General features: G+C 52.1%; 1 protein-coding gene across 3 annotated transcripts in view; it reads right to left on the bottom strand.

Annotated features, from left to right (window-relative positions):
• The window catches only part of YEATS2 (YEATS domain containing 2), a 1,498,478-nt gene that overhangs the window by 47,912 nt on the left and 1,422,685 nt on the right, over positions 1-27,881 (bottom strand). For all 3 annotated transcript variants that reach the window (XM_086943990.1, XM_086943991.1, XM_086943992.1), the window contains exon 29: positions 13,827-13,900. In XM_086943990.1, coding sequence (XP_086800116.1) covers positions 13,827-13,900 — 74 coding nt within the window. The remainder of the gene's footprint in view (positions 1-13,826; positions 13,901-27,881) is intronic.

Genomic DNA, 27,881 nt, shown 5'->3' with positions numbered 1-27,881 from the left:
GTTGAAAGAGACCTTGCGCCACCTCTGACTGAAAACACCATTTGTGATCCATCATGCACCTGTGGCTGAGTTTGTCCACCCTGGTGTTCAGTGAACCTGCCAGAGGTTGAACCACCAGGGATAGGCCTTCATGTTCCAGCCATGTCCAGAGGCGGAAGGCTCCTTGACATAGGGTCCATAACCCCATCCTGCCTTGTTTGTTGCAGTACCACATGGCGGTGGTGTTGTCCGTGAACACCTGCCCTACTCTTCCCCGGACAGAGGGAAGGTTTGCCTTGAGTGCAAGATAAATCGCCGGAAGCTCCAGAAGGTTGACGTGGAGCCCGGACTCTGCCGGAGACCAGAGGCTTCTGATCACCGCCTTCCCCATGTGGCTGCCCCATCCCAGAAGTGAGCCATCGGTCATCCCTGTGAACTCTGGGTGGAGATGGGAGAGGGATCTGCCTTTGACCCTAACCTGGTTCATAAGCCACCACTGCAATTGGTGTGCAATGCCCTCCGAGAAATGAATGCAATAGGACAGATTCCCCTGATGCTGTGCCCACTGGAACTTCAGGTCCCACTGCAGAGCCGGCATATGCCACCTGGAATGATCTACCAGCCGGATGCAGGAGGCCATGAGGCTCAGCAGGCTGAAAGATCGGAATCATAGCCTGACTATCCTAGACTCGCTGCTCGTCAGGATAAATCCGAAACTGCGTTGTGTCCAGAACCGCTCTGATAAAAATGGAGCTTCTGAGAGGGAGTCAAGTATTACTTCGGCACGTTGACGGTGAAGCCCAGCAAATGCAGGAGGTCGGCCATATTCTGGAGGTGGAAGACGACAGCCTGGGGCGAGCCCACCTTCAACCGTCAGTGGTTGAGATAGGGGAAGACTGGATCCCCTGATCTGCGCAGGTAAGCTGCGACCACCGCCATCACTTTCGTTGTTGGTGGGCTGGCAGGACAGGGATGTGAAATTAAGAGAACTGCAAGTCCAACGCTACCATCCAGCCTCCAGGGTTGAGGGCAGACAGGACCTGAGCTAGCGTCAACATTTTGAACTTCTCCTTCAGGAAGAAGCGGTTGACGTTCCTGAGATCCAAGACAGGACGCAGGCCTTTGTCCCTCTTGGGCACCAGAAAGTAGTGGGAATAGCAACCACAACCTACTTCTGGGGCAGGAACTCGCTCAATGGCTCCCTTGGCCAAGCATGCCGAAACGTACTGTTGGAGAAGGGCCAGATGATCCTCCGACATGCGATGGTGCTGAGGTGGCATGGGTGGAGGGATAGTCTCTAAGGGGAGGGAGTAGCCCCTTCGGACTATCTGCAAAACCCATCTGTCTGACGTGATGGTGCGTGTGAGAAGTTGGCCTGGTATATGCTGTCCACTAATTAAAGTGGACACCTTGCACCAGTCCAAACGACCCTTATTGATGATTTGGTTAAAGACAACCTTTATTGAAAGCTATCCTAGTGGTAGTTATGGAGAGCAGCCTTCAGGCTAAGTCTCGAAGGAATGTAAAGCAGCTTGTTTTACCAGATCATAACCTCCTGAATGACCAAATGAAAGGAGAACCACACACATGTTATTATAAAAATATGTATTTATTACTAAACACTCTCTACTAATCTCTTTATGAGATTGTAGCACAAGATACACAATATTATATCACCAGAACAACAGTAAATAGCACACTACACAGTGGGCTTCAGCAGGAGACCAAACCATATACTAAGAAAGTGGTATAACAACCACAACTTGACTAGACACAGTGCCTAGAGCACGTAGAATCGCTGGGACCCCAAGGAACCACCCAAGGTAGTGACACAGGGGACCCATGGAGGACGTGTGCAGTGTGAGAACACAGGCGGGAGTTCCGTACAACTCTATGGGAAAGTTGCGGTTGGAATTTTAAAGATTAAGGACACTTAGGAGAGGACTTTAAGCAAACCCTTTCAAACTTAGAAGGTTCTAAGGCCAGCACCCTTGTGAGTACCGGAGTAGCCGTGTTAGCTCACCCAGGGAAGCCGGGTTCATAGGCGTCAAGTGGTGTCGAGAATCTTCGTCGTTTTTAATGGAGTGATGCTGAAAAGTGCTGCTGCTGTGAAGATGAAGTTTCGGTGTGATCCAAGCCTGGATCGGAGATGAGAGGAACCTGAAAGTAGAGGGGACAGAGTCTGGGTCACTTCAGGATGACCAGGGGCTCGGCAGACGAATGTCCACCGATGTCGGGTGCTTCAGGTGAGAAGAGGTGAAGCTCGACTTTGCAGCCATGCAGACCAGGATACATCGAGGACGACCAATGTCCGGAGGTGAGCTGTCCCACGAAGGATGTAGAGTGCTGGGGGTCAGTGAGTGTCCGGATTGAACACCAGCAAGCCTTGGCAACTGCAACCCACGTGGTCAGAGGAAAGATGCTTCCATGAGGACCAGCAAGGTCCTGGAGACTCTCCAAGCAATGGAGAATCAGGGCACATCTGGAGCAACCAGGAAAGCCCACAGAGAGTTTAAGTTACCTTCACAGGGACAGACATGCCAACGGACCAGGGATCGTGAAGTGACCTCGAGAGGAATCACAAAATACCAGCCCATGGAACACTTGTGGAGTGTAGGCTGGTAATCTTCGGTGGAAACACTGCTCGGGGTCAGGACTACAAGTAGCCTAAAGCACAGCCTCAGGGATCGCCAAAAAGCATGTGCTGCTGCAAACAGACACAGTGTCCAAGGGTCCGGGTTGCACGGTCTGCACGAGGGATAAAATGTAATGTAATGTAATTTGATACTTGTATAGCGCACTACTCACCCGCAAGGGTCTCAAGGCGCTTGTACGAATACCGTTGTGGAACCCATCCTGGCTTTCCCTGTGAGGCGTTCACTCCAGGGCACCCCCAAGGTGGAGGCCAGGCATCCTTAGCGTTGTGGGGGCCGTTGTGGAGATTATGCAAGCTATTGCCCAGAGTTTCGAGAGATGCAAACCGGTCAGATGTGTTTAAGGTGCCTGCTTAGCAGGGGAGTAACTCCTTTACTCAAGAGAGATTCTTCAGCCATCCAGCATAGTGTAGATAGTCAAAGTACTTGGTTTCTGTAGCAGAGTTTCGTCCAGGTAAAATCTAAAGTCCTGTTGTCAGGGGTTCCTACTTTATACCCAAGGAAGGGGTGGGACAAACTCTGGGGACCCACCTATGGGAGGGTCAGAACAGAAGGGTGGTTACACCCATGCCCTTTGTCCAGTTTCGCACCAGAGCAGGAGCAAATGGCGCCTGCAAACGGTTTGAACTGGACTATGCACAAGGACACCAAATATGCCCCCACTGTAGACATAAAAGCACTCTGAGTGCACCAACCCAGCCCCAATACACTAAAGCCAGTCTGGGAGGTAATTACACCTCCCTGTGACAGGAAGCCTATTGTCATGCCTTCCCCTGCTCAAGCTTGGCTCAGCAGCATAAGGGCAGACTTGTGTCTGTGGCTGGCAGCATCCATTTTGTGATGCCAGGTTCTGTAAAACTGGTACCAGGTGTACTGGTGTAGTCATATTTCCCCCTCTAGGAAGGTGGAATCATACCTCCGAGATATGATTCAAAGGTGTTTGACTCTAAACACAAAATGTTTCCATGCAGACGTTTTAAAGTTAGCATTTACTGCAAGGTTACAAAGCACTTGAGTATATGATTGGCTGCATCACAGAACAAACCCGGAGAATAGATTCCGAAGGCTGCAGAGGGGCTCTGCCCATGCATGGGCACCCTCTCACAGAAAACCCAGCACCCTGCCTTAAGGTTTGATAAGGCGTGCCATAGGGGTGACTGTTTATATGTGCAGTGAAACCTATATCTAAGTAAGGGGTGCATGCACCACCTTACACAGGTTGCAGTACCAGACCTAGGGTGTCAGTTTGAGTGGTCTCTCAGGGGTGGCACAATACATGCTGCAGCCCCTGGGAGGCCTCTGGGGTACATTGCCCTAGGTACATAGTATACCATATACTAGGGACTTATAAGGGTACACCAGAATCCAATCTGTAGTGTACTACCCCAGAATCCAATCTGTAGTGTACCTAAGGTACGAAAGTACATGCAATCATTTTAGAGGAGAAAGAAGCTAGGCTGGGGTCCTGGATAGCAGGATCCATCCCAGCCAGACTAAGTCGAAAACAGTGAAACATCAGCAAAAAGTGGGGGTAATTATAAGAAGCAGATCCTACTCTCCTACGGTGTGCCAGTGGGGGAGGTGATGGCGAATCCAGCCGCCCACTGGCGATTGATGGCCCTGAAAGGTCGGACTAGGAGGGTTTGGAACCTGCTGCAGAGGGGGGCGGTGGTGGACTGGCCCTCTCGCTGGCCCCCATACACACAGCTGTAGGTCCCACGTCCCCGGCCACACAGGGGCTGAACAGCTTGCGCTGGCCTGGGGCTCTGGGCGAACTATGGCAGGGCACCCCTTCCCTAGCCATGTAAGGGGCGACAAGCAGACTGTGCAGGGTGGGTGGTGGAGGCCTTGAAGCGTTCTAGCGCGTTGTCTGCCTTGTCGCTGAACAGGCGACGGCCATCAAAGGGCATGTCCATAAGGGTAACTTGGACATCCCCTGAAAAACCAGACGACCTCAGCCAGGCGTAGCGTCGAAGGCCAACCGATGTTGAAATCATCCTGCCTAGCGAGTTGGCGGTGTCCAGTCCACAGTGAATGGTAAACTTGGTTGCGTCTGTTTCCTCGGCAACTGCACGGGAGAGTACTGCCCGGGCCTCCTCCGGGCTCCTGGGCAGCACCTGCACCACCTTATCCCACACGGAGTGGGTGTAAGGGCCCAACAGACATGCAGTGTTTATCGACCACAGTCCCAAGTTGGTGGAAGAAAACATCTTCTTCCCAAGGTGGTCCAGCTTTTTGGATTCCCTATCAGGTGGTGTGTTAGGAAATGCACCTTTGGACGTGGAGGCTTGGACCACCAAGTTCTCAGGTGAGGGGTGATGGGAGAGGAAAGAGGGGTCCCTCGGAGGCGGGAAGTGGCGTCGGGCAATCATCCTATGAACAGGAGCCAGTCTTGGGCCTGGACCAGGTGCCCAAAAGGATGTCCGTGAGGGCTTCATTGAACGGCAGCAGGGGCTCTGAAGAGCTCGCTGCCGGGCTAAATCACCTCTGTCAGGAGGATAGTCCTGACTGCCACCGTAGGTAGCTGGAGGTTGAGAGCCTTGCCATCCTATGCAACATGACTGCGTAAGGAGCTCCCTCCTCCGTAGCCACAGTAGGAGGAAACAACATGCTAAGGTCTGGGGAAGTATCCAGACCACTGGCATCCCCAAACTCCTCTCGCCAGTCCAGGTCATAGTCCAACTGGTCAATCTGGCCTAGAAGAACGAGGGTGGAACAGGGGCACAAAAGCACCCGTCAGGGCCGGATCGATTGGTCTGGATCGGTCGACGTCAGTCTGGCTCTGTGTCCACGTCGGGGTAAAGGCCGGGTCGATGCCGGCTGGGGAACAACCGGCGTCAGCTGCGGATGTGGTGCCGGTGGATTCGGCGCCGGGGGAGGCGTTATCAGGTCGACCGGTGCCGATCCGGATCCAGGCCTGGATCCGAGGGGACCATGCAGTGCCAGAGCTGAAGCCGCCGGGGTCGAAGGCCCAGGACCCCCAGCTAATTCAGCGGGCCCGAAGGAGCGCCAGCGGACTTGGGCTGCATAAAGATGGCATGCATCGCTTCGTAGAAACTCCGAAGCTGGGCAGAGGTTGCTCCGGGTCCCGGGAAGAGAGGGAAACTCTGAGTCGATCCAGCGGGTTCCGCACGCAGAACCGCGGAAGGGGCACCGCCCCGCATTCCTCGTCGCGTCAGCCGATGGACGGGAAGAAGTCGAAGAGCGACGGTGCTTCTTCCACTTCTTCTTGTGCTTCGACTTACCTGAGCAGTGCGAACACTTGGACGAGGACTGGTGGTGGTAGCTCTGCGACTGGTCCCTCGAACTCCCACACGACCGGGACCTGGAACGGCGCCGAGCGGACTGCAGGGCCTCAAGAAGCTTTCCGGACCGCTCCCACAAAGACTTCGGGTTCATGGTCCGGCAGTCGGAACACAACTTGGAGTCATGGTCGGTTCCAGGCAAAACAGGCACACACGGTGCAGATCCATCCCCAAAATCAATCGTCGGCAGGACCTGCACGCCTTAAAACCGGGCATCCCTACGCGCACCAGGAGTCGAGAACTCAAATCCGTGTCGACAAAAGTCGTTCATAAAAGTCAGTAAAAGTGACTGGAGGTACCGCTCTCTCCGGATCTGCGCTGGCTGGCTCAAAAAAAGAAAGAACGGACGTCAAGGCACGAGGGCTGCATCTGAGTAGCTACCGAGACGTCATCCCGGCGACCACAATGCCAACGACGAATGTGGAGCCGAACAATGACACTTTTTCGACGCGCAGGGGTACTGCTGATGAAAAGTTCTCCAGATCCAGTCTGACGCCTGGTTGTATTTCTAAGGTAAAGAATCAATAACTAATTGTGTCTTTCAGATTTATGTGACAATCTTGCTGGGGTACGGTGAGGTCGAAAGGGAACACTGTAGAATATGATTTTTTTAAATACACAACAAAATGTAAATACCTGCAAATAGACTATACACATTCAGTTGTTACCAAACAAAAAGCTCCTCAAGCTGGCCAAAATGTGCATTATGAGGCAAGGAACTGTAAGGAGTCTTTTCTGCCATCAACTGCTGTTATTTGCACCATGATCTGACCGAAATATCCTTCAACTTTGAAAATGTTGCCAACTTTTGTAACAGATGCGCAACGTCATCATCCGTGCCATCAATGATGGCGGTGGCATTGAAACAACAAAGGAGGCTAATCAGGGTAGGGTGGTGCCTGGAATGCAGCTGGCGGCAGAGGCCCAGAAGGGTTTTTAGGGACCGCAGGTTCATCAAAGGGAGCAGTAATGCAGCAGAAGTGGGATAACATAGTCCAGGTAATATCAGATATCTGTGTGTAGTGATTACCAGGGGCTGAAAACTTCAGATGGAGCGGATGCTATAGGCCTGGGCTAAATCTTGTGTCAGTTGTGCATCTACCAGGAGAAGTTACAAAGACGATATTGAGGCAGGAGTTGCATAACAACTCTGCCAAATGGAAGACCTTCAATGAGAAGCTGAAGAGACGCTCGTGATGTTTCTTGGATGTCTTCTTGGATACTTTCTTGTTAACATTAAGCTGAGTGGGACATGGACACTGAGCGACGATGGGTCTGGCTTTCACTTCAAGCATGTGCCATAAAAAACTTTGCACTCCATGATGGAACTGGTGTGCATGATACCACATTTCTAAGCACTGATCATTGTACACCCACTAACTCCCTGCTACCCCCAGACCCCAGTCTAGGATCTTTTCTGGTTCTGGGTGATCCTACTTCTGTATGGAGACTGCAGTAATAGCATGAATCTAGGTATCAGTCACCCTCAAATATATGTGCACACGGTGTCAGTTCAGTGTCTCACCACTCTTGAGTGGGATCAGTCCTCACATGTCAGACTTGTCTGCCTGTGCCTTCAAGCATGGACCAACACTCCATTTGAGTGGTGGTTAATTGGCCGACAGCTCTTCTCTCCTGCCTGGGGCACTGGGCCGCACTGCGGTGCACCTGCTCCACATCTTTCGGCAGCAGGGGATGACATTCCTTGTTCTTCATAGTCCCGACTCAATTAATTGTATGCATCTCAGGATGTCCTAGTCCTTGAGTCAGTACCCTTACTTAGGGAGGGAATATAACTTACACAAGGGTCTCAATTTTTTGCATGTTCAGTGAAGTATAGCTTCACTTCTTGGTCTCTAATCGCCTTTAGTTGCACGAGTACACACTCAGTGCACTACTTTGAGTCATGTCCTGAGCTCAAACACAAGAGAAGACCATGCACAGGTTTGTGACCTACTTCTGTTTTTTACAGTCCCTGCATGGTTTGAAATCTGCAGTTTCAGAATGGTTCATTGTTACCTAGCACGCTTGATTTTATTTTCAAGAGTCATTAGTAGGCCCCAAATTTGAGAGTGAGGCTTCAGATCCACAATGAAGGCTGCGTAAAGAAAAGAACTGATGTCAGTGCACAGGTGTCGCACTTAAATACAGGATCACTCTTTCTCTTCCATGGTGGCATGGAGCCGAAGCAGAGCTGCGCACTCTGGTGCTTATAGGGAATTCTTAGGTAAGGAAGCTGCTGTTAAAAGTATTGATCAGAAAGGAATACTACTGGTTTGGCAGTAATGCACAAGTTACTACTCGTATAAGGACATTAGTTAGTGATAGATTCCTTATCTTAGAATCAACAGGCGTCAGACTGGATCTGGAAAGTTTTCGTCAGCAGTACCTCTGCCCGTCGGAAGGTGGTGTCGTGCGGCTCCGCGTTCGTCGCTGGCGTCGTAGGCGCCGAGATGACGGCACGGAGACTACTTAGGCGCCACCCATGCGTGTTGACGTTTTTTCTGTATGCGACTTTCCGTGCCAGGAACGCAGAGCCAAGCAAGAAACTGACCACTGGTGCCATGAAACTAGGACCCTGAAATGGATGACCTTAACGCTAGAAATCAGTTTGCAGAACGGGGAGGATGGGTGGGGCGGTAAGAAATCTATTACGAAGTCTAATGTCTCTTACAGATAGATCATTACACAAGTAGTAACTTGTGCATCTGAAAGAGACACGTTAGTGATAGATTCCTTACCTTAGAATAGATACCCCAGCAATACTAACCCCGGTGGAGGGTCTGCGAACAAGCTTACACCAGAAAGTCACGGAGAACAGAACGGACATAGAAGCCGTCTGTCCGGACTGGACTGTCAAGGCAGTAATGCTTGGTGAACATGTGCAGCAAAGTCCACGTAGCTGCCTGACAAATGTCCTGCTAGGGAACGCCGCATCCCAAGGCAGTAGTGGCTGCCGTCGCCTTGGTAGAATTGGCACGCAGCCCCACAGGAGGCTCCTTCTTAGCCAATGAGTAACATGCTTTGATGCACAGAACGACCCACCGAGAGATGGTCCATTTGTGCACAGCCCAACATTTTTTGGCGCCCTCGTAACCAACAAAGAGCTGGTCATCCACCCGGAACTGTTATGTGCGCTTCAGATAGAACGAGAGCGCATGTTTTGGGTCCCGACGGTGGAGCCTCTCTTCCTGTTTTGAAGGATGGGGAGGCGGAAAGAAGGTGGGCAAAGGGATGGGCGTGTCAACCTTTGGCAAGAAAGAAGGACGGGTCCTTAAAACCACCTTTTCCAGATGAACAGAAAGGAAAGGAGGTTTAGAAGAAAGAGCCTGGAGATCACTCACTCTTCTGGCAGAGGTGATAGCTACCAGGAAAGCCGTCTTGAGAGTGAGAAGACGCAAAGGACAGTTATGAAGGGGCTCGAAGGGAGCACACATCAGATATGTCAAGACAATGTTTAAGTCCCACTGAGGCATGATGAACGGCACAGGAGGAAATGGGTGCGTAATCCCCGTCAGGAAACGGTTAACAACCGGGGACTTAAAAAGAGAAGGCTGATCTGGAAGCCGTAGAAAGGCGGAAATGGCCGAAAGATAACCTTTGATAATGCCCAGAACAGAGCCCCGCTGGGCCAAAGAAAGACGGAACAGAAGGACTTCGGAAAGAGGGGCAGAAAGGGGATCCACAGCCCTAGCTGTGCACTATGCCACAAACTTGTTCCATCTGCAGGAGTATACCGTTTTAGTGGAGGGATGCCTGGTTGCCAGAATGACATCACAGACTTCGGTAGGAAGATCAAAAGCGGTCAACTGTCACCGCTCAATCTCCACGCATGGAAGTTGAGGCTGGACAGGTTCGGGTGGAGGACCGTCCCCTGCTGCTGCGACAGAAGATCCTCCCGAAGAGGCAGTCCGATTGATCGCCATTTTGAGTAGCTCGGGATACCAGTATCTTTGTGTCCAATCCGAAGCCTCAAGGATGACTTGGGCCCGGTCGTGCAGAATCTTCTTCAGCACTCTGGCAGAAGTGGTATAGGCGGAAAGGTGTGCAACAGACCGCAGCTCTACTCATGACAAAAAGCGTTGCCGAGCGAGAGCCGCCTTGGAAATTCCAACGAGCAGAACTGATGACATTGCGCGTTCTCTTCGGTGGCGAATAGATCTAACCAAGGCTCTCCCCAATGCAGAAAGAGACCTTGCGCCACGTCCGAGTTCAGACGCCATTCGTGATTCAACAAGCACCGGCTGCTGAGTTTGTCGTCCTGGCGTTTAGTGAACCTGCCAGGTGTTGAACCACAAAGGTAATGCCTTAATGTTCCAGCCATGTCCAGAGTCGTAGAGCCTCCTGACATAGGGTCCACGACCCCACCCTGCCCTGTTTCTTTCAATACCACATGGCGGTGGTGTTGTCTCTGAACACCTGCACAACACTTCCCCTGACAGTGAAAAGCAATGGCTTCAGTGCAAGTCGGATAGCCCAAATCTTCAAACGGTTGATATGGAGCCGGGACTCCACCAGAGACCAGAAGTCTCTGATCTCCGCCTCTCCCAAGTAGCCGCCCCATCCCAGGAGGGACGCATCCATCACCACTCTGTGCTCCGGTTGGGGAAGGGAGAGGGATCTGACATTGACCCAATCGCGATTCGTGAGCCCCCACTGCAATTGTCGTGCAGTGCCCTCCGAGATCTGGATATGATTGGACAGGTTGCCCTTATGCTGTGCCCACTGGAAATTCAGGTCCCACTGCAGAGCCCGCACATGCCACCTGGCATGTTGCACTAGGAGGATGCAGGAGGCCATCAGGCCCAGGAGCCGGAGGATCATCCTGACTGAAACCCAGGATAAAGGCTGAAAGATCGGAATCATAGCCTGAATATCCCGGACTCGCTGCTTGGGAGGAAAAACCAGAAACCGTATCAAATCCAGAACCGCTCCGATGAAGGGGAGATTCTGAGAGGGACTCAGGTGCGACTTCGGCACGTTGATGGGAGAATCTCAGCAAATGCAGGAGGTCGGCCGTAGTCTGACGGTGGGTAACAACTGCCTGGTGCGAGCCCACCTTCAACAACCAGTCGTCAAGGTAAGGGAAGACTGACACCCCTGACCTGCGCAGGTGAGCTGCGACCACCGCCATCACTTTCAAAAACACAGAGGGGCGCTGGTAAGGCCGAAGGAGAGCACAGCAAACTGAAAATGCTCCTGGCCTACCGTGAACCGCAGGTAACGCCGGAGGGCCGGCAGGGCGAGGAAGTGAAAATATGCCTCCTGCAAGTCCAACGCTACCATCCAGTCTCCGTGGTCAAGGGCAGCCAAGACCTGAGCCAGAATCAACATTCTGAACTTCTCCTTCCAGAGGAGGCGATTGACGTTTCTGCAGTCCAAGAAGGGGCGCAAGCCCCCTTTGTCCTTCTTGGGGACCAGAAAGTAGTGAGAATAACAACCACGTCCTACTTCTGGCCCAGGAACGCGTTCCACGGCCCCCTTGGCCAAGTGGGCCATGTCTTCCTGTTGGAGAAGCGCAAAGTGATCCCCCAACATGCAGTGCACCCACCTGTCGGAAGTGACAGAACGCCAGTGGGGGAGGTAATGTCGAATCCTGCCACCCACTGGTGCGGGGTGCACCCTAAAGCTCGGACTAAGAAGGCTTTGAAGCTGATGCTGCGGGAGCGGAGGTGGACTGACCCGCACGCTGGCCCCCTGTGCCGCCACGGCGGCCTCAACACCCACGGTCGCACTGAGTTTGGTTCTGCGCAGGCTTCTGACTGAAAGAGCGGGCAGGGGTGCCTCTTCCGTGGCCACGAAAGGAACGAACAGCAGACGTGCCAGGTGCATGGTGGAGAGACTTAAGGACTTGGCTGTAGCCCGGGAGTCCTTAAAACGCTCCAGCGCACTATCTGCCTTATCACCAAACAGTAGAGTACCATCAAAGGGCATGTCCATAAAGGAACTTTGTACATCCCCTGAAAAACCAGTAGACCGCAACCAGGCATCTCGATGGAGGACCACTGTTGTGGAAATAGCCCTACCCAGTGAATCTGCGGTGCCCAGTCCACACCTGATGGTGAACTGTGCTGCCTCTTTCCCCTCTGCAACAGCTTGGGAAAGCATTGTCCGAACCTCCTCCAGACACTGAGGCAGCACCTGCGCAACCGTGTCCCACACAGCGTGGCAATAGCGACCCAAGAGGCATGCGGCTTGGATTCCTTATCCGGCGGAGCGGTAGGGAATGCGCTTTGGGAAGTGGAGGCCTGGCTGACCAGGCTTTCCGGGGTGGCGTGGGTGGACAGAAAAACAGGGTCACCCGGGGCCGGGCTATGGCGCCTGGCCCCATTCTTATCCACGGGGACTCCTGTGGCTGATCTGGTGCCCATCAAGACGTCAGTTAGGGCCTCATTAAACGGCAGCAGGGGCTCCAAAGAGCTTGCTGCAGGCTGAAGCACCTCAGTGAGGAGATTGGTCTTGAGGGTCACTGTAGGCAGATCAAGGTCAAGGGCCTCAGCTGCTCTACGGAGCACCACAGTGTGTGAAGCGCCCTCCTCCAAAGCCATAGCAGGAGGAGAAAGAAAACCAGGGTCAGAGGAGAGGTCAGGGCCACCGGCATCCTCTAGCTCTTCTGTCCATTCCTGTTCTGACCCGCACTGCCATGCGAGAGGGTCCTCGGATCCCTCCCAGTCGTCCCCTTTCACCACTACCCGTGAAACAGGCTGCAGAGGTGGAGGGACAAGGAAATACAAATTGTCGTACTGCGCTGGATCCCAACCAGGGGCAAAATTGTCCAGAAAACTGGGCAAAGGCAGTGGCAGAACCAACAGAACCCACTGCGGTGCCGGGATCGGAGCCACAGGCGACGCCGGGGCTAGAACCGCTGGCGAGGGCCCTGCGGAGCCGGCGGCAAGGGAGGGCCCTCAACGGGGACCGCGGGGGCTCAAAGGCGTGCCAGCGGGAGCCCAAGGCCTGAAAAGGCAGTCCATGGCTGCACCGGAGCAGGAGTCGCCGACTGACCCGGATAAGGTGGGTAGGCCGCGGGACTCACAAGGCTCTAAAGGAGACGCAGGGGTGGGAGCCCCGGCCCCCACGTCCATATCCGGAGACCGACGGGGGATGTCGGAGAGCAGAAACGCTTCTTCAACTTCTTCTTATGACGTCTCTTACACGATTCCGAGTGTGAAGACTTCCACCCCGAGGAGCGATGAAGATGGCTCGGGGATCGGGCCCTCAATCGACCCCTAGGCCTCGAATGAGATGACTGCCGGGCCTCCAGCAGCTTACAGGGATGCTCCCTTAAGGCCTTCGGAGCCATGGCCAGACAGTCGGAACATGACTGGGAGTCATGGTCGCACTCCAGACAGTAGAGGCAGATGCCATGGGGGTCGGCTACCGACAGGCCAAGCAGGATTTAAACCCAGGCATCCCTACGTAGCACCAGGAGTCAAGGACTCAAAAAAGTGAGAGACAAAAATTCTCAAAAGTATAATCAAAAAGTGACTAGGGTACATGCTCTAACCGGATCTGCGTTTGCTGGTGCGGAAAAAGAAAGAAATGATGTCAGCGTGCATGGGTGGCGCCTAAGTAGTCTCCGTGACGTCATCTCGACGGACGTGGAGCCGCACAATGCCACCTTCCGACGCGCAGGGGTACTGCTGACGAAAACTTTACGGATCCAGTCTGACGCCTGGGTATATTCTAAGGTAAGGAATCTATCACTAACGTGTCTCTTTTAGATACTACTGTTTTGGTAGCCGTATTCTCCAACTGAATGAGCGTACACTTATCATATAAAGGTGAAAAATATTTGTAAAAAATATGTGATAATCATATGGTACTAAAACAACAAGCAAACAGTTCCATACAATCCGGTATGTGTAGCTGAGGCGCAACGGTAGAGTACCTGTGGTACGAAACTGTTTGGTATCCCACAGCCAAGGCTTCCCGGAGGATATCACTCACCAACTGCTCCGTTGCCTAAATTTAGAAAAGAATTGTAAAAAGAAATCAGATGAGGTTAATACAAAGCTAAGTGGAGTAAATCATTTTTCCCCAGGGGTCCTCATTATGAGTTGCCAGTTAATTCTGATGGGCCTGCTAAAGCAGGTACACCAGACCCTTCAGAAAAACAAGGTGGTTAGAAACACAATTGATAACTTATATTCCACACAAAGATTTCAATGACTTCAGGAAACAAGTCTATGGGTTTAATACTGTGGAAAAAACATTCTATAATGAGCACAATATGTTAGAATTCCACATCTTTTCCCCCAAAAACTAAGTTCTTGTTATTCCCCAACCCCAGGCATTACCACGACCCTCTGTAACAGGAAAATCCTAATGAGGTCACTAGAGCGTGGCACTGAAAAGTGTAACTTTTAATACCCTACCATGTCTCAATAAATTTAAAAAATGAACTCCCACATGCTGGCAGGTTTTAGTATTTAAAAAGCAATGCTTTCCACTATTCTGTCATTGCCTCAGACAGACTAGCATACTGATTAAAAGAAAAATGTACTTATCTTCCGTAACGTTCTCTCTCATGGATCTACCTGCAGTTCCAATACCCTTGAATATTCCCAGACGTGGACTGGATCCGGTAAAACATTGCTTTAGCTGTGTTGCATTGGTAGGTGGTGTCAACTGCATTGTGACGTCAGACATGGAATTGCGATGATGGCACCAGTCATAAAACCTTGAGACCAGCATCCCAACAGTAGTTCTGCTCTGTGTTGCAGCAACGTTCAAGATATTTTGAGAGAACTTAAACTTCTGTATTGGTGCACTGCATAACTAATTTGGTAAGATATTAAAGACTATTCTATGTATAATTTGTAAGAGTTTCAACTCCACTAGAAGGGAATATAGGGAGGCCAGTGCACAATCTGCAGGTAGATAGAGTATCCACCAGGAAGATTGCTACTGAAGCAAAGTTACTTTTTCCTCTGATGGATAGTTCTACTTGCAGATTTCTCACCTAAGAATAGATTTCCAGGCAATAAATTGGCAGGGGAGAAAGTGCAGAATACATTTTCTATATATTTCTATATAAAAAAATCTTGAAGTACAGAGCGGGCAAAGTGTCCATCTTTTCTTACATCAGAATGCAAACAGTAATCTTTGCATGTCTGCATTGAGCAGTTGTGGAAGATTATGCTCTTGCTGAATGAGCTCTCATTACTTTCAGTGGATCTTTTTGTTTTAGCGAAGGTGTAACAAATCTTAATGTACAGGATAATCCATCTAGAAATTTTGTGTTTTTGAACCGGTTTACATTTTTTTTTGGACAACCTTGGTAACCAATGAACAGTTGGTCATTTGATCCTAAGTCTTTATTATGGTTGATGTGATAGTGTACTGCTCTTCTGAAGTCTAATCTGTATAGTCTTCCTTCTTCCTTGAAAGGATAGTCGTGAGGACAAAAAGTTGGTAGTGTGATGGACTGTCCCAAGTGAAATGGGGACATCACTTTAGGCTGAAAAGCAGCCTTGTTTGCAGCACCAATTTGTCTGTGAAGAAGCACTGAAATGGGGGATGAACAGGCAGGACTTTAAGCTTGCTAACACATCTATAACCCTTCCCCGTACATCGACTTTTCCGTTGCAAGCTAAATGGTGCTCAGATTGCGCCACTCAATATTCATGCTTGAAGGTGTAGGCTGTGAAGATTAGGGTGCGGAATCTGTCCTCCTAATTGAGACAACAGGCTTTCTCTAAGCAGTAGATTAAGAGTAGCTGCTGTATTGAGGAGCCATAGTTCTCTCTACTACACCCTTCCCGGCCAATATGGGGTGAAGTGTATGACATGGGCCTGGTCATGGTGAATCTTCCACAGAACTCAAGCAATCAAGGGTACTGGAAGAAACCCATATTGTAAATTTGTACGCCAACTGAACGCAATCCCAAATGCTCCCTGAAAATGGGTACTGGAGAGATGCAAACAGGTCTACCTAACGTTTGCCTCAAGGCGTGAAGAGATCTTGGGCTGTCCTCGGTTGAAGATTGTGTCACATTTATGGTCAGCCAGATGACACCAACAGAGGCTGTCGGCTCTGGTGCTGAATGAGAAGCCTAACTGGATACCAGATGCAAACTGCGTTGATGCGCCCATGGTCCAGAGCCTCAGGGCTTCTCGACAGACAGCCTGAGACTCTAACTCCTCCTTGTTTGTTTAGGTACCACATTGCGGTTGTGTTGTAGATTAAGATGAACAAGTTAATTCACTTTGGGAATGCTTTATCTGGTAGAAAATCCATCAAGCTGCAGATTCCTTACTTTAGAACGTTCCCAGGGATCAGAACATTTTTTAGCAATTCCCCTTGCATGGTGATAGGTGGCATCATTTGGCTCCATTTGGTGTCATCAGCATTTTTTTTTCACACCAGAAGCACGAAGCCAAGCTGAGGAAGAGTGACTGGTGTTCCAAAAGTGAGGTCCAAAAGGATCTCTTAAGTGAGTTTAGACAGACCAGAAAATGGGGAGGATCGGTAAGGAATATGAGGACAGATAGAGTCTCTACTAGATAAAGGGATACTAAAGGTAAATAATTTGTTCATCTGATAGAGACCTCTAGCAGAGTAGTCCTTACCTTACAATAGATGCCAACAGATTATGTCTCTCTGGAGGTGGGTCTGCAGATTGATTGATTGATAGGACCGAACGGGGAAAGTGCCCATCTTGCCGGACCTGCCTGTCAAGACAGAACATTTTGGCAAATGTGTGCAGGGATGTGCAAGACTGAAACTCCTTCAGTTTATGCAGTGGCTGCAGCTGTAGCTCCGGTGAAGTGAGCTCTTAAGCCCTCAGGGCAGTTTCTCAGCCATTGCGAAGCAGATTTTAATGCAGAGAACGATTCATCGGGAGATGGTTCTCTTTTGAATTGCCATACCTACTAGATGTTATGAAGGCCGACCATTTTAACAAAAGCTCTTGGTTTAAAAACATGAAGATAGCCCTAAATTCGTTAGGGCTCCATGACTTGTGGGAACATCCGGATACATCTGTTTTTCCTTCAAAGGCTGCAATAAAAAAAATATACTGGTCACTTGTGATGGTCGAGGATTTGCGAAAGGCTGCCACCACCAAGCTAACCAGTGATTTTATGGATTTTAAGCCTATCAAAGTGTTGGAGCTATTCTGAGACATAGTGCCTGTACCACTACACAGGAAGCTTTATTTTCAGTTATGCATAGGAACCTTACCTCTTAAAGTGTTTACAACAGGTTGGGCTAGGAAAGGAGGCACCTCTTGCCCTATTTGTGATCACCCAAGAGAAAGTGTTTCCCATGTTTTGTTTGTATACGTGTCCAGAATGCCGCAGCCAGAGCCCTGGTGGGCTTACCTAGCTTCTGTTCTGCGGATAGTACCATCCGTTCGTTGCACTGGCTGCCTATGGCACAGAGGATTCATTTCAAGACCTTGTGCCTCTCTTAAGATCCTCAAGTTGGCCTCCCCCCAGATTCTTATTTTTTTTTTTTTTTTTTTTAAATATATTTTTATTGCAGGAATCAGTAAATCAGTACAGTAACGACCAGCATGGCATCATAAGCAATAGTAACAGAATAAAGCCCTCTGGCCCCCCTCCATAGAGTCTGTACACAGCCAACCAGCCCACAACCCTGGGGTCGGGCGGCGAATTGCAATGGGGGTCAGTAGGATGCTGGAGCTGGTCCGGATAATGCACTGTCCGTCGTCTGCTTTTCCAAACAAGCCTAAAACCCCCAAAATAAACCCCCTCCCCATAAATGTCTACTAACTAAGAGAACCCCTCCCCCCCCCCCCCACCACCAGCGCCGGGGAGCTATCAACCTAGGATCTGCTATCGGACCCACGGGGAAGGCAATAGGACTGTCAGTACTAATGTTCACCGGGACTCGGGGCAAGTCGCTTCTTCACTTTCAGAGTCACTAGGGGCACTATAATCCCTGAGGGCCTGCACCAACATTTCCCACTCCAACGCGGCCTCCTGCGCCTTCTCATTACCCTGCCTCCAAGCCAGTTGATATCTCAGTGCGCTCTCTCCCGCCGCCCACTTCAAAAGCTCACTGTGCCATCTGCTGCCCGCCGGACCAGCTCGTGCCTTCCAGTTCCTAGTCACCTCTCGTTTAGCAAGGAGGAGCCCCAGGTCGATAAACTTACTAGAAATTTTATTCCTGGGGGTATGGGGAAACCAGTGTAGGAGCCCCACCGCCGCATCCAATGATAAGAGCCTCCCTGTCACCTCCTCCAGGGTCGTCGCTACCTCCTGCCAGTAGGATGTCAGTCCTGGACAGGCCCATAACATGTGTAGGAGGTCCGCCTCCTGAGCCGGGCATCTAGGGCATTCCGCCGAGGCCGTGGCAAAATAACGCCTGACTTTCACCGGGGTCAGGTACGCTCTATGGAGAACATAATAGTGGACCAGTTGAAAACGGGCGCTGCGTGTGCCCTTCCAGGCCCGTCTCACCAACTGGGACCAGGTCGTTTCCGGGATCTCCCTACCAATGTCCTCCTCCCAGCGGGTCCTCAAAGTGGCGAGAGGAGCCAATCCCTCGGTAATCAACCTGCCGTATAGGCAAGTGACCGCCTTCACCGTGCCCGCCGACATCATTACGTACTGGCACACCTGAGATAAGTGGGGTTCCTCCTGCCCGTTCTTCCAGTGTGCCTGGATCGCTCGTACAATGGCCGAGTGCAGCAGAAAGTCACCTCGGGGGATCCCGAAGCGGTCAATGAGATCCTGAAAGGACAAGAGCGCGCCGACCTCGTACAGATCACCTACGAGCTGTAAACCGGAATCCTCCCAGGCCGCCAAACGTGACCAATCCCCTCCGTGGGGGAGGGCCGTCAGCATCCCCAACGGTATTTCAGGCGCATATGGCGTTCTCAGTTGGCCTCGGGCGTGGGCCCGATTCCAACACAGGCGGACAGTCCGCTCCTCCATCGACAAGTCCCGCAGGACTAAACGTTGTCGCAGCGCTATAAAGGAGAGAACATGCCTGGCCATACCTGTCCCTCTTCCGTCTTCCGGGCCCCGGAATTCCCTGGCGATCTCCTGGGTGAAGGTTTGGAGCTGTGCCGCCAGATAATACTTTTCGAAGTCCGGCACAGCGAGCCCCCCCTCGTCCTTCGGCCTCATCAAGGTATTGAGGGCCACCCGCCGCCGGCCCGTTCCCCAAAGGAATCCGACCACCATAGAGCGTAATCGACGGAACGTGGCCGGTGGGACCCAGATCGGCAAAGTCCGGAAGTAATACAATAACCGGGGAAGCGCCACCATTTTGAGCAGGGCGATATGTCCCGCCACTGAGAGCGGCAGCGTGGCCCAAAAGTCCATGCAACCTCGGAGTGCTCGAATGCAGCGAGTAATGTTTCCATCTAGGAGGTCGGGTTGTTCGTGGTAGACGAATACCCCAAGGTACTTAAAGCAATCGGGCTCCCATCTAATCTCCCTACTCAGCGCAGGGGCGGGGGTACCCCTGCGTACCGGAAAAAGACAGGTCTTAGACCAATTCACTCGGAGGCCCGAGACCTCTCCGAACTCCGTGAGCGCTAATTCCGCTCCCCGTAAAGCGTCGACCGGGTCCTCTAGGAAGAGCAACAGGTCGTCCGCATAAAGCGAGACATAATGCGGGCCCGCAGACGACCACAAGCCCGTATAGTGGGCTCCCGAGCGAAGGTGCAGCGCCAGTGGCTCCACCGCCAGCGCAAAAAGAAGCGGGGACAAGGAGCACCCCTGCCGCGTGCCTCGTTCCACCGGATACCGCGATGAAATCAATGGGCCCGCTCGGACCCTGGCCGAAGCAGAAGCATAAAGGACCGTGGTCCATCGGACGAATCCCTCCCCTAGGCCGAATCTCCGTAACACCGTGCAGAGGTAGTCCCACTCTAGGCTATCAAAAGCCTTCTCCAGGTCTACCGATAAGACTACCGGGGACGGGGCATCCACAAATGGTTCCCCTAGCAAACGGAACAACCTACGAATATTCATAGTCGTGTTCCGCCGTGGGATGAAACCGGCCTGGTCCTCATGCACCAGAGAACTCATGTGTCCCAGCAGCCTCGAGGCCAAGATGCTGCTCAGTATTTTGTAGTCCACCGTCAACATCGATAGGGGACGGTAGGACCCCGGGTCGGATGAGTCTCGGCCCGGCTTGAGGAGCGGAACCACCAGCGCCTCACACATCGAGCTCGGGAGTCGCCCCAGCCTCTTCGCCTCCCTGTAGACCACCAGTAATCGAGGGGCTAGTAGGTCAGCGTAAGCTGCATAAAACTCCACTGGTAGGCCATCTAGGCCCGGGGTCTTGTTTCTCGCCATCCGTTTAATGGCCCAGCGGATCTCCCCTAATTCAATGTCGGAACCCAGAGGTTTCGCCACTTCCTGCTCCACCGTGCGGAGCTCCAGTGGGCGAAGGTAATTATCAAGCCGGTCTGGGTCACGTGCGGAGCGACTGCGGTATAAACATTCATAATAATGCCGGAAGCAACTAAGAATCTCCGGTTGGGTGCATACCTCGGTTCCGTCTGCCCCACGCATATTTGTCGTCGTTTGGGACTGGCGCGTAGGGTTGGCCAACCACGCCAACAACGCACTCGCCCTGTCCCCCTCCGCGACAGACCGGACCGTATAGGCCTTATAATCAAAACAGCGGAGCCGTTCGACCTCCACTGCCACCTTCTCCCTCGCCTCTGCCGTTTGCGCTTGCAATTCCGGGTGTCCGGGCGTCGGATCTCAAATTCGCGGAGTTCCCGGTCCGCTGTGTCTAGATCAGCCAGGATGACACGCCTCATGCCCACCTTCTTGGAGATACAGTAGCCCCTCACCACTACCTTAAAAGCGTCCCATTCTAACGCCCTAGTACTCGCGGAGCCGCCGTTGGACGCAAAATAATCCGATATTCTCTCCCCCAAGTCCGCCTTGAAGACACTGTCCTCGAGGATCTCGGGTCGCAATTTCCATGTGGGCACCGCCGGTGTCCCCGGAAACCAGCGAAGGTCCAGTAGGAGGGGGTTATGGTCCGAGATGGTCCTCGATAAGTACTCCGATCGGACCGCTGCCGAAACCAGTTCGGGCGATCCAAGAAATCCATCTAGTCTGACATGCAACTCATGGAGGCTCGAGAAGTATGAATAATCCCTAGTTGCGGGGTGATGCGCCCTCCAAATGTCCGTCAAACCCCAGCGGGTCTGCCAATCCTGACGACCCTTAGCCGTGCGACGGACCGGGGAATCGGGAAGCGGGGGATGCGAGCGGTCTATGTCCACATCCACTACGGAGTTAAAGTCTCCCCCCAGCAGGAGGGGCCCGGCGAAAAAGTGGGCCAACGAGCCCGATAACCTGGAAAGGAAGGCAGTCTGGTCTACATTAGGAGCGTATACACAGCAAACATTCAGGTCCCTCCCCCCTAGAGTGCCCGAGATGGCCACGAAACGCCCCTCTGGATCCAATACTGTCCTCGTGACTTGGAAGGGGACCCCTGCCCTGATCCATATTAGCGCCCCCCTGGCATAAGCAGAGTACGACGTGGAAAAGACCTGCCCCCGCCACCTACGCTGAAGCGCCGCCCCTTCCGCCTTGTTCAGATGAGTTTCCTGTAGCAGCGCCATTTGCACCCCCCTACGCACTAAATAAGCGTGGACCTTGTGGCGCCTGGACATAGTGTGAAGCCCCCTTACGTTCCAAGTAACACATTTCAAGTTAGCAACATCAGCCATTGTCCCAGATTGTTCTTGCACAGTCCCCCCATCCGGGTCTCCTCAAAGAAAGGACATCAATCCTCCCAGCGCTGATGGCGGCCATTTTCCCCAACCCAAACCAAGCAACCCAAAAACCATCCCAACTCCCCCCCACCCACCCCAGAACAGGACCCAAACTGCACCATCTAGATCCCATCCAAACCTCGTCCTCCATCAACCCCAGAACCCCCTCTAATCCTACGGTCGCCACCGTAGGAAGGCCTTATGGGCCAGGTGCGGGCTGGGCGGAGGCAGTGGGCCCTCGTCGCCCAGGCCACCAGGACTATAACAAGCCCCAAACCGTGCCAAGACCTCCCGGGGCAAAAGCAGAGGCCCCCCAACCCTCTCCCCCTCGTTGTCATCAGTAAGGAACGGCAACCGCCTCCCCCCCGCCGGGCCCCCACCCAAAACAAAGCAGTATGCCCCGTTACCCTTGTCCATCCAAAAGGTCCTCCACCGATTTCGGTGTGATCACCGGTGTATGGGCACTATCTGCTACTGAGCCCTCCGAGTCCGATGGTGCTCCCTCATCACCCGGGTTTTCTTCCTCCTCGATGACTTCCTCCCGTGCTCCCGACAACTCCGACAATACTTCCAGCACTCCCCTCCGTTCCGATGATGTCTCCGCAGTCGAGGGCCCTCCCGTGCGGCCGCGGCGATTCCTGACCCTCTTGGACCGCCGCCTTTGTTCCGGCTCATCCGCTTGTTGGGACGAGGAGCCAAAGCCATCTTTCCCTGTCCTGTATAGGTCGAGCCAGGCACATACATCCTCCGGGGTGTCGAAGAACTGGGTTTTGTCATCGACAATGATGCGAAGCTTTGCAGGATATAGGAGTGAATACTGAATGCCCTCGCTCCTGAGCTCTCGCTTAACCGCCAGGAAGGAGAACCGCTTGCGCTGCGTTTCGTAGGTGTAATCTGGGAAAATGTTCACCTGACTGTTCGCTACTTTGAACGGGCCATTGTGCCTGGCGGCATTGAGGATTAAGTCCCTGTCTCGGAAGTGCAGCAACCGCGCCACTACCGGCCTCTGGGTGCGTCCCTGCTGTAGGGGCCGTGCTGGGACTCTGTGGGCCCGTTCCAGAGTGTAGAAGGAGGACAGTCCCTCCGGGACCACCGTGTCTCGGAGCCAGGTCTCCAAGTATTGCACCATGTCGCCATCCTCAATCTTTTCCGGCAGGCCCACCACTCGGATGTTGTTCCTCCTGTTGCGGCCTTCCGCATCCTCCGCCCTTCGTTCCAGGGTCTCAATTCGGGATAGGGCGTCCTTCATCGTCGCAGCCAAGGTTCGCTGCGCCGGCTCCAAGGTTTTCACCGTGCCCTCCACCTCCTTGACCCGGTCTGAAAGTTTGCCATGGTCCGCCCTGAGGAGGCCCAGGCTCGTCGCCACCTGAGCAATGTCCTGTTGGAGAGCTGATCTCGTAGTCTCTATCGCCTCCAGGACACGGTCGAACTGTTGTTGCATCGGCGCGCCACCAGAACTTTTTGGGTCCCCATGCTCCTCTTTGTCCTGGGCTTCAGAGTCCGAGGCGGTCTGGGTGGATCCCTTAGCTCCTCTGGGTTTCCCCATGCTTCCAGGGGCACTCCGTGAGGGTCCCGTAGTAGGCGTCTCCGTGTGCGGGTGTCGACCACGACCTTCCCGGGTGCTTGTCCTCAATTCGGGTCCGGGCGACCTCCTTCTCCAGAGCCTGTGGAGACTCCGCCGCTTCGGCTCACGCCATCGCCACGGCGTCCGAGGGCACCGATGAGGGGGCGGAGACAGCCGTCGTCGAGTCGGGCAGACCCGTTCACCCACTATAACCCCGGGGTGAGGGCCACCTACTCCCTCGGGTGATCTGTGGCGCCAGAGTGTCGCGCCTCCCATGTAGGTGGACTGGCCAGGAAGACGTAGCTAGTTGCGGAGTCGCGAGGCGGGCCACCGCTTGGATCACAGGGCGTCCGCTCCCGGTGCCCTCCGCTGCGTGGGCACCCGCCCGGCCGTCCAACCGAGTGCAAATCCGTTGCAAGAGGTCCAATCCAGTAATGTCCAATGTCCAGAACAGCCGGGGATGGCGAAGCAGGGCGCCAGCCGCCACCCGCGGCACCTCTTCAACTCAGTAGTTCCGAATAGGGAGACAAAGGGGTCCGGGCGCCATGTTGGGTCGCACTCCGCAACTCCGCAAACTTCGGTTTTACTCCGGAACAACCCTCGCCCGGGCTTCACCAGGGGCCCCGGCAGGTTTCCGTCGGTACGCTCAGCAGAATGCGGGGTCTGGGGTGCCCCGCAGCCTCCGATTTTCAGGATAATTCCGGGCTTAGTCCCGGAGCCGAGCTCTCAGGCGACCATCGCCATCGGCGCCCAAGCCACGCCCCCCCCCCCAGATTCTTGATAATCTTTTGGTGCCTTATGTGCCCTCACGCCCTCTTAGGTCTTTAGGGCAGAATCTGGTAGTAGTTCCACGGTTTAAGCTCTGCAGGGCTGGAGGTCGGTCCTTCAGGGTGCTGGCTGCAAAATTGTGCAATTCTCTTCCACCCTACATTTGTGAAATGGATGAGCTCCTGAAGTTTAGGAAGGCCATTAAAACGCATCTGTTCCCTCACACAGTTTAGCTTTTCCGATCTGTGTGCGTCTATCCGCAGCTGCTATGTTGTGTTTGGGTACTTTCTATGAAGCGCGGGAACGAAACAGACTTTGTTGCAGGAGAAAACCTATTCATTCTTCCTGGTAAATCTGTCATCAATAAGAAACTCTCTTTAGGCATTTCAACATAATGACAATCTGCTTTTTATTTATACAGTACTGACATACAAAGTTGGTGAAAACTCCTTTTTTCTTTTTCCTTCCTTCTGTTTTCCATTCTCTTGCCTTATGTTTGCTTTCATATTATCTTATGTGCTCTCATTTATTCATCTTTGAATGATTATTCTTTTGATCATATTGTGATCCCCATTATTGATACCAATGTTGTGAATTTGCCTTTACACAATTATGATCAATATATATATATATGTTCTTTATTATTTACAAACATTATGATATGATCATGGTGCACTAGTCTGTTTTGAGAAAACCCTTGGCGTGCCAGCCATACGGGTGAAACACGTGTCGGCTGTTCTTTGTTTCTTTCATTTGGCTTGAAATAAATACAGAACTAAAAAAAAACCTAAAGTATATCTGGATATTTGGACATTTATTCCAAGAATGTAAGTATATACACTGGGCATAAGCTCTCTTTCTAACAATTACTTCTCATATTTTGGTGGATTTTTGGGGTGCACTCACCTAAAAGGTTGTTGTCTTGAAAAACTAATTAGGGAACAAAAGAGGCTTACACCTCATAACATATCAGGAATAAAACAAAGAGGAGTACTTCAGACAATTGTGGCAACAGATGTTCAACAGATTTAGATGTGCACCATGACACAAACGTGTCCCTTTGGCAGGAGTAGATGGTTTGGTTGAAGTAATACTGGCTGCCAGAATGACATCACATACATCGGGAGGGAGATCAAATACCTTCAACTATCGCTGCTCAATCTCCACACATAAAGGTGGAGAGTGAACAAGTTTGGGTGCAGTATTCTGCACTGTTGCTGCAACAGAAGGTCCTCCCAAAGGGGTAGTCTGACTGTAGGACAGATGCTCATGCTCAGGAGTTCTGGATACCATACTCTCCATGCCCAGTCCAGAGCCACTAAAATTACTTTGGCCCGGTCGTTCTTGATCTTCCAGAGACCTATGGACAGGAGTGGTATCGGTGGAAAAATGTTTAGGAGTCCTGAACCTCACTTGAGACGAAATGGGTCTCTGAGTGATAGCCGCATTTGAAACTCCAGTACACAGAAGTGCTGACATTGTGCATTCTCAGCAGTGGTGAACAGATCAAACAAACCTTCTCCCCAATCTTGCAAATGGCCTTGCACTGCCTCCGGATGAAGACGTCATTCCTGATCTGCTAGGCATCGATGGCTGAGTGTGTCTGCTTTAGTGTTCAGAGAGCCCACCAGATTTTGAACCACCAGGAGTTTTTCTTGATGTTCCTGCAATGTCTAGAGACTTCGGGTCTCTTGACATTGGATCTTTGACCCCACTCTGCCCTGACCATTGTAATAACTCATGGTGGCGGTGTTGTCCTTAAACACCTGAACTAGCTTGCCCTTCATGGAGAGAAAATGGTTTTTTATACCTTACAGATTGCTCTCAGTTCTCATGGATTAACATAGAGCTGAGTCTCCGCCTGAGACCAGAGGCCTCTAATCTTCACCTCTCCCAGGTGGTTGCCTCAAACCAGAAGTGACTACTATAAGCTCTGGTTGGGAGAGAGAGAGAGAGAGAGAGGTCTGCTGTTGACTCTATTGCTGTCCTTGATCCACCACGGCAGGTCTATTACAGTTCTCGCCGAAATCTGGACCAGATTGGAGAGATTCCCCTGATGCTGTTCCCACTGAGTCTTCAAGTCCCATGGCAGAGCCCGTATGTGGCAACAGGCATGTTTCACCAGCTAGATGCAGGAGGCAATGAGACCCAACAGCATCAGAGTCTGTCTCACTGAAATCCAGGATAGCAGCTGAAACATAAGAATCATAGCCCTAAAATCCTGGACTTGCTGTTCGAGATAAGCTCCAGAAGAGCTCCCATGAAAGGGAGAGTCTGAGAGGGAGGCAGGTGTGACTTCGGCACGTTGGTAGTGAACTCCAGGGAATGCAGGAGATTTGGCATTTTCTATAGGTAGCAAGCCTGCCTTCAACAGGCAATCATCAAGATAGAGTAAGACCGCAGATCCTAACCTCCACAGATGTGCTGCAACCGCCGCTAACATCCCGTTGAACACTCAAGAAGCACTGGTAAGGCCGCAGTGGGAATACAGTGAACTGAAAATGCTCCTGACCCACCAAGAACCACAAGTAATGTCTGTGGGCGGGCAGGACGGAGATGTGAAAATAAGCGGCCTGCAAATCCAACTATACCATCTCCACTCCAGGGCCGAGAGCAGATAAGACCTAAGTAATGGGTGAGCATCCTGAATTTTTCCTTTTTCAAGTGGTATTTGAAGGGGGGGGCAGATTTAGGATAGGGCATATGCCTCCACGACCTACTTCTAATGCAAGAGTGCAAGGTGATACTCTGTCAGCCAATCTGGGATGGAGTTAATGCAGACGGAGTTTGTGGGAATGGTGGGGCGTAAACTGTTGAACAATCGGAAGCACCCATTTGTCCGATGGTCTGTCCCTCTACTGGTGCAGCTGGTGCTAGATTCTGCCATCAACTGGGTGTCACAAGGCATGTGGGAGTCATATCCATTGCCACGGAAGGACTTGAACCTGCTGGCTGTGGTGGCTAGGTGTGAAAGGACGTGGCTCACAGCCCCTACTGTAGCCACTGAAAGGGGCGTAATGCAGAATGTGGCTGTCAGGGCTACGGAGAGCAGTGCCCTACTATCTTTAATTGTTTCAAGGCTGAATCTACCTTGTCTCCGCAGAGAGGGCTTTGTTAAAGGGTAGTAAGGCTTCTGATGAGGATAACCCCAGTTGAAGCACCTCAGTCAAAACATTTGTTTTTACTAGAACCGTGGGTTGCTGTAACCTCTGGCGCCCTCTGGAACAACATAGCAGAGGTAGCCCCTTCTATAATAACCATCATGGGAGGAGAGTAGGCCAGTGTCTGTTGAGGTATCCAGATCCCTGGGGTCAGCAAGGTCCTTTTAAAAGTTGTCATCAGTCATGGATCAGGGGGTCGGAATAGGGATCCTCAGATCACCTCCATTCATGTCCTCAGTGAGTCCTTCAGTGTAATAGGGCTCTGCCTACAATTCAGGCTGTGTGGGCCTGGTTGTTACTGGAACCGACATTGTGCAACTCCGGTTCAACTCTGTATCAGAGTTTGGAATAATGATGGGGTTGGCTGTGCCGGGAATGATGCCACTGGAACGGTCCCCAGAGGAGGTCGCATTTGGGGCCAATCCTAAGGAGTCGGATAGCACAGAGGGTGAACCCATCAGCAGAGCTCCACTCAAACACTTTCCTGAACCTGTGAGACCCAATGATGCTGCAGAGAGGTTCAACTGCCCAAAAATGTGGCACAAGGCCTCATTAAATCATGGATTTAGGCGGTGGTTGCTCCAGCTCTGGAAAATTAAGGAATGTGCAGAGTGGGTCAGGTATCCGCCGTCGGTTGCAAAGGAACCACCTCTAGCGGGGTCGGGACCCGTGGTGTTGTTACCTTGCTTTGCCAGAAGAGTAAGAGCGAAACAGAGAGGTTGAAGAAT

This window comes from Lissotriton vulgaris, chromosome 11 (genome assembly GCF_964263255.1).
Source record: "Lissotriton vulgaris chromosome 11, aLisVul1.2, whole genome shotgun sequence".
Lineage (NCBI taxonomy): Eukaryota > Metazoa > Chordata > Amphibia > Caudata > Salamandridae > Lissotriton > Lissotriton vulgaris.
This window is presented reverse-complemented; position numbering and strand designations above follow the sequence as displayed.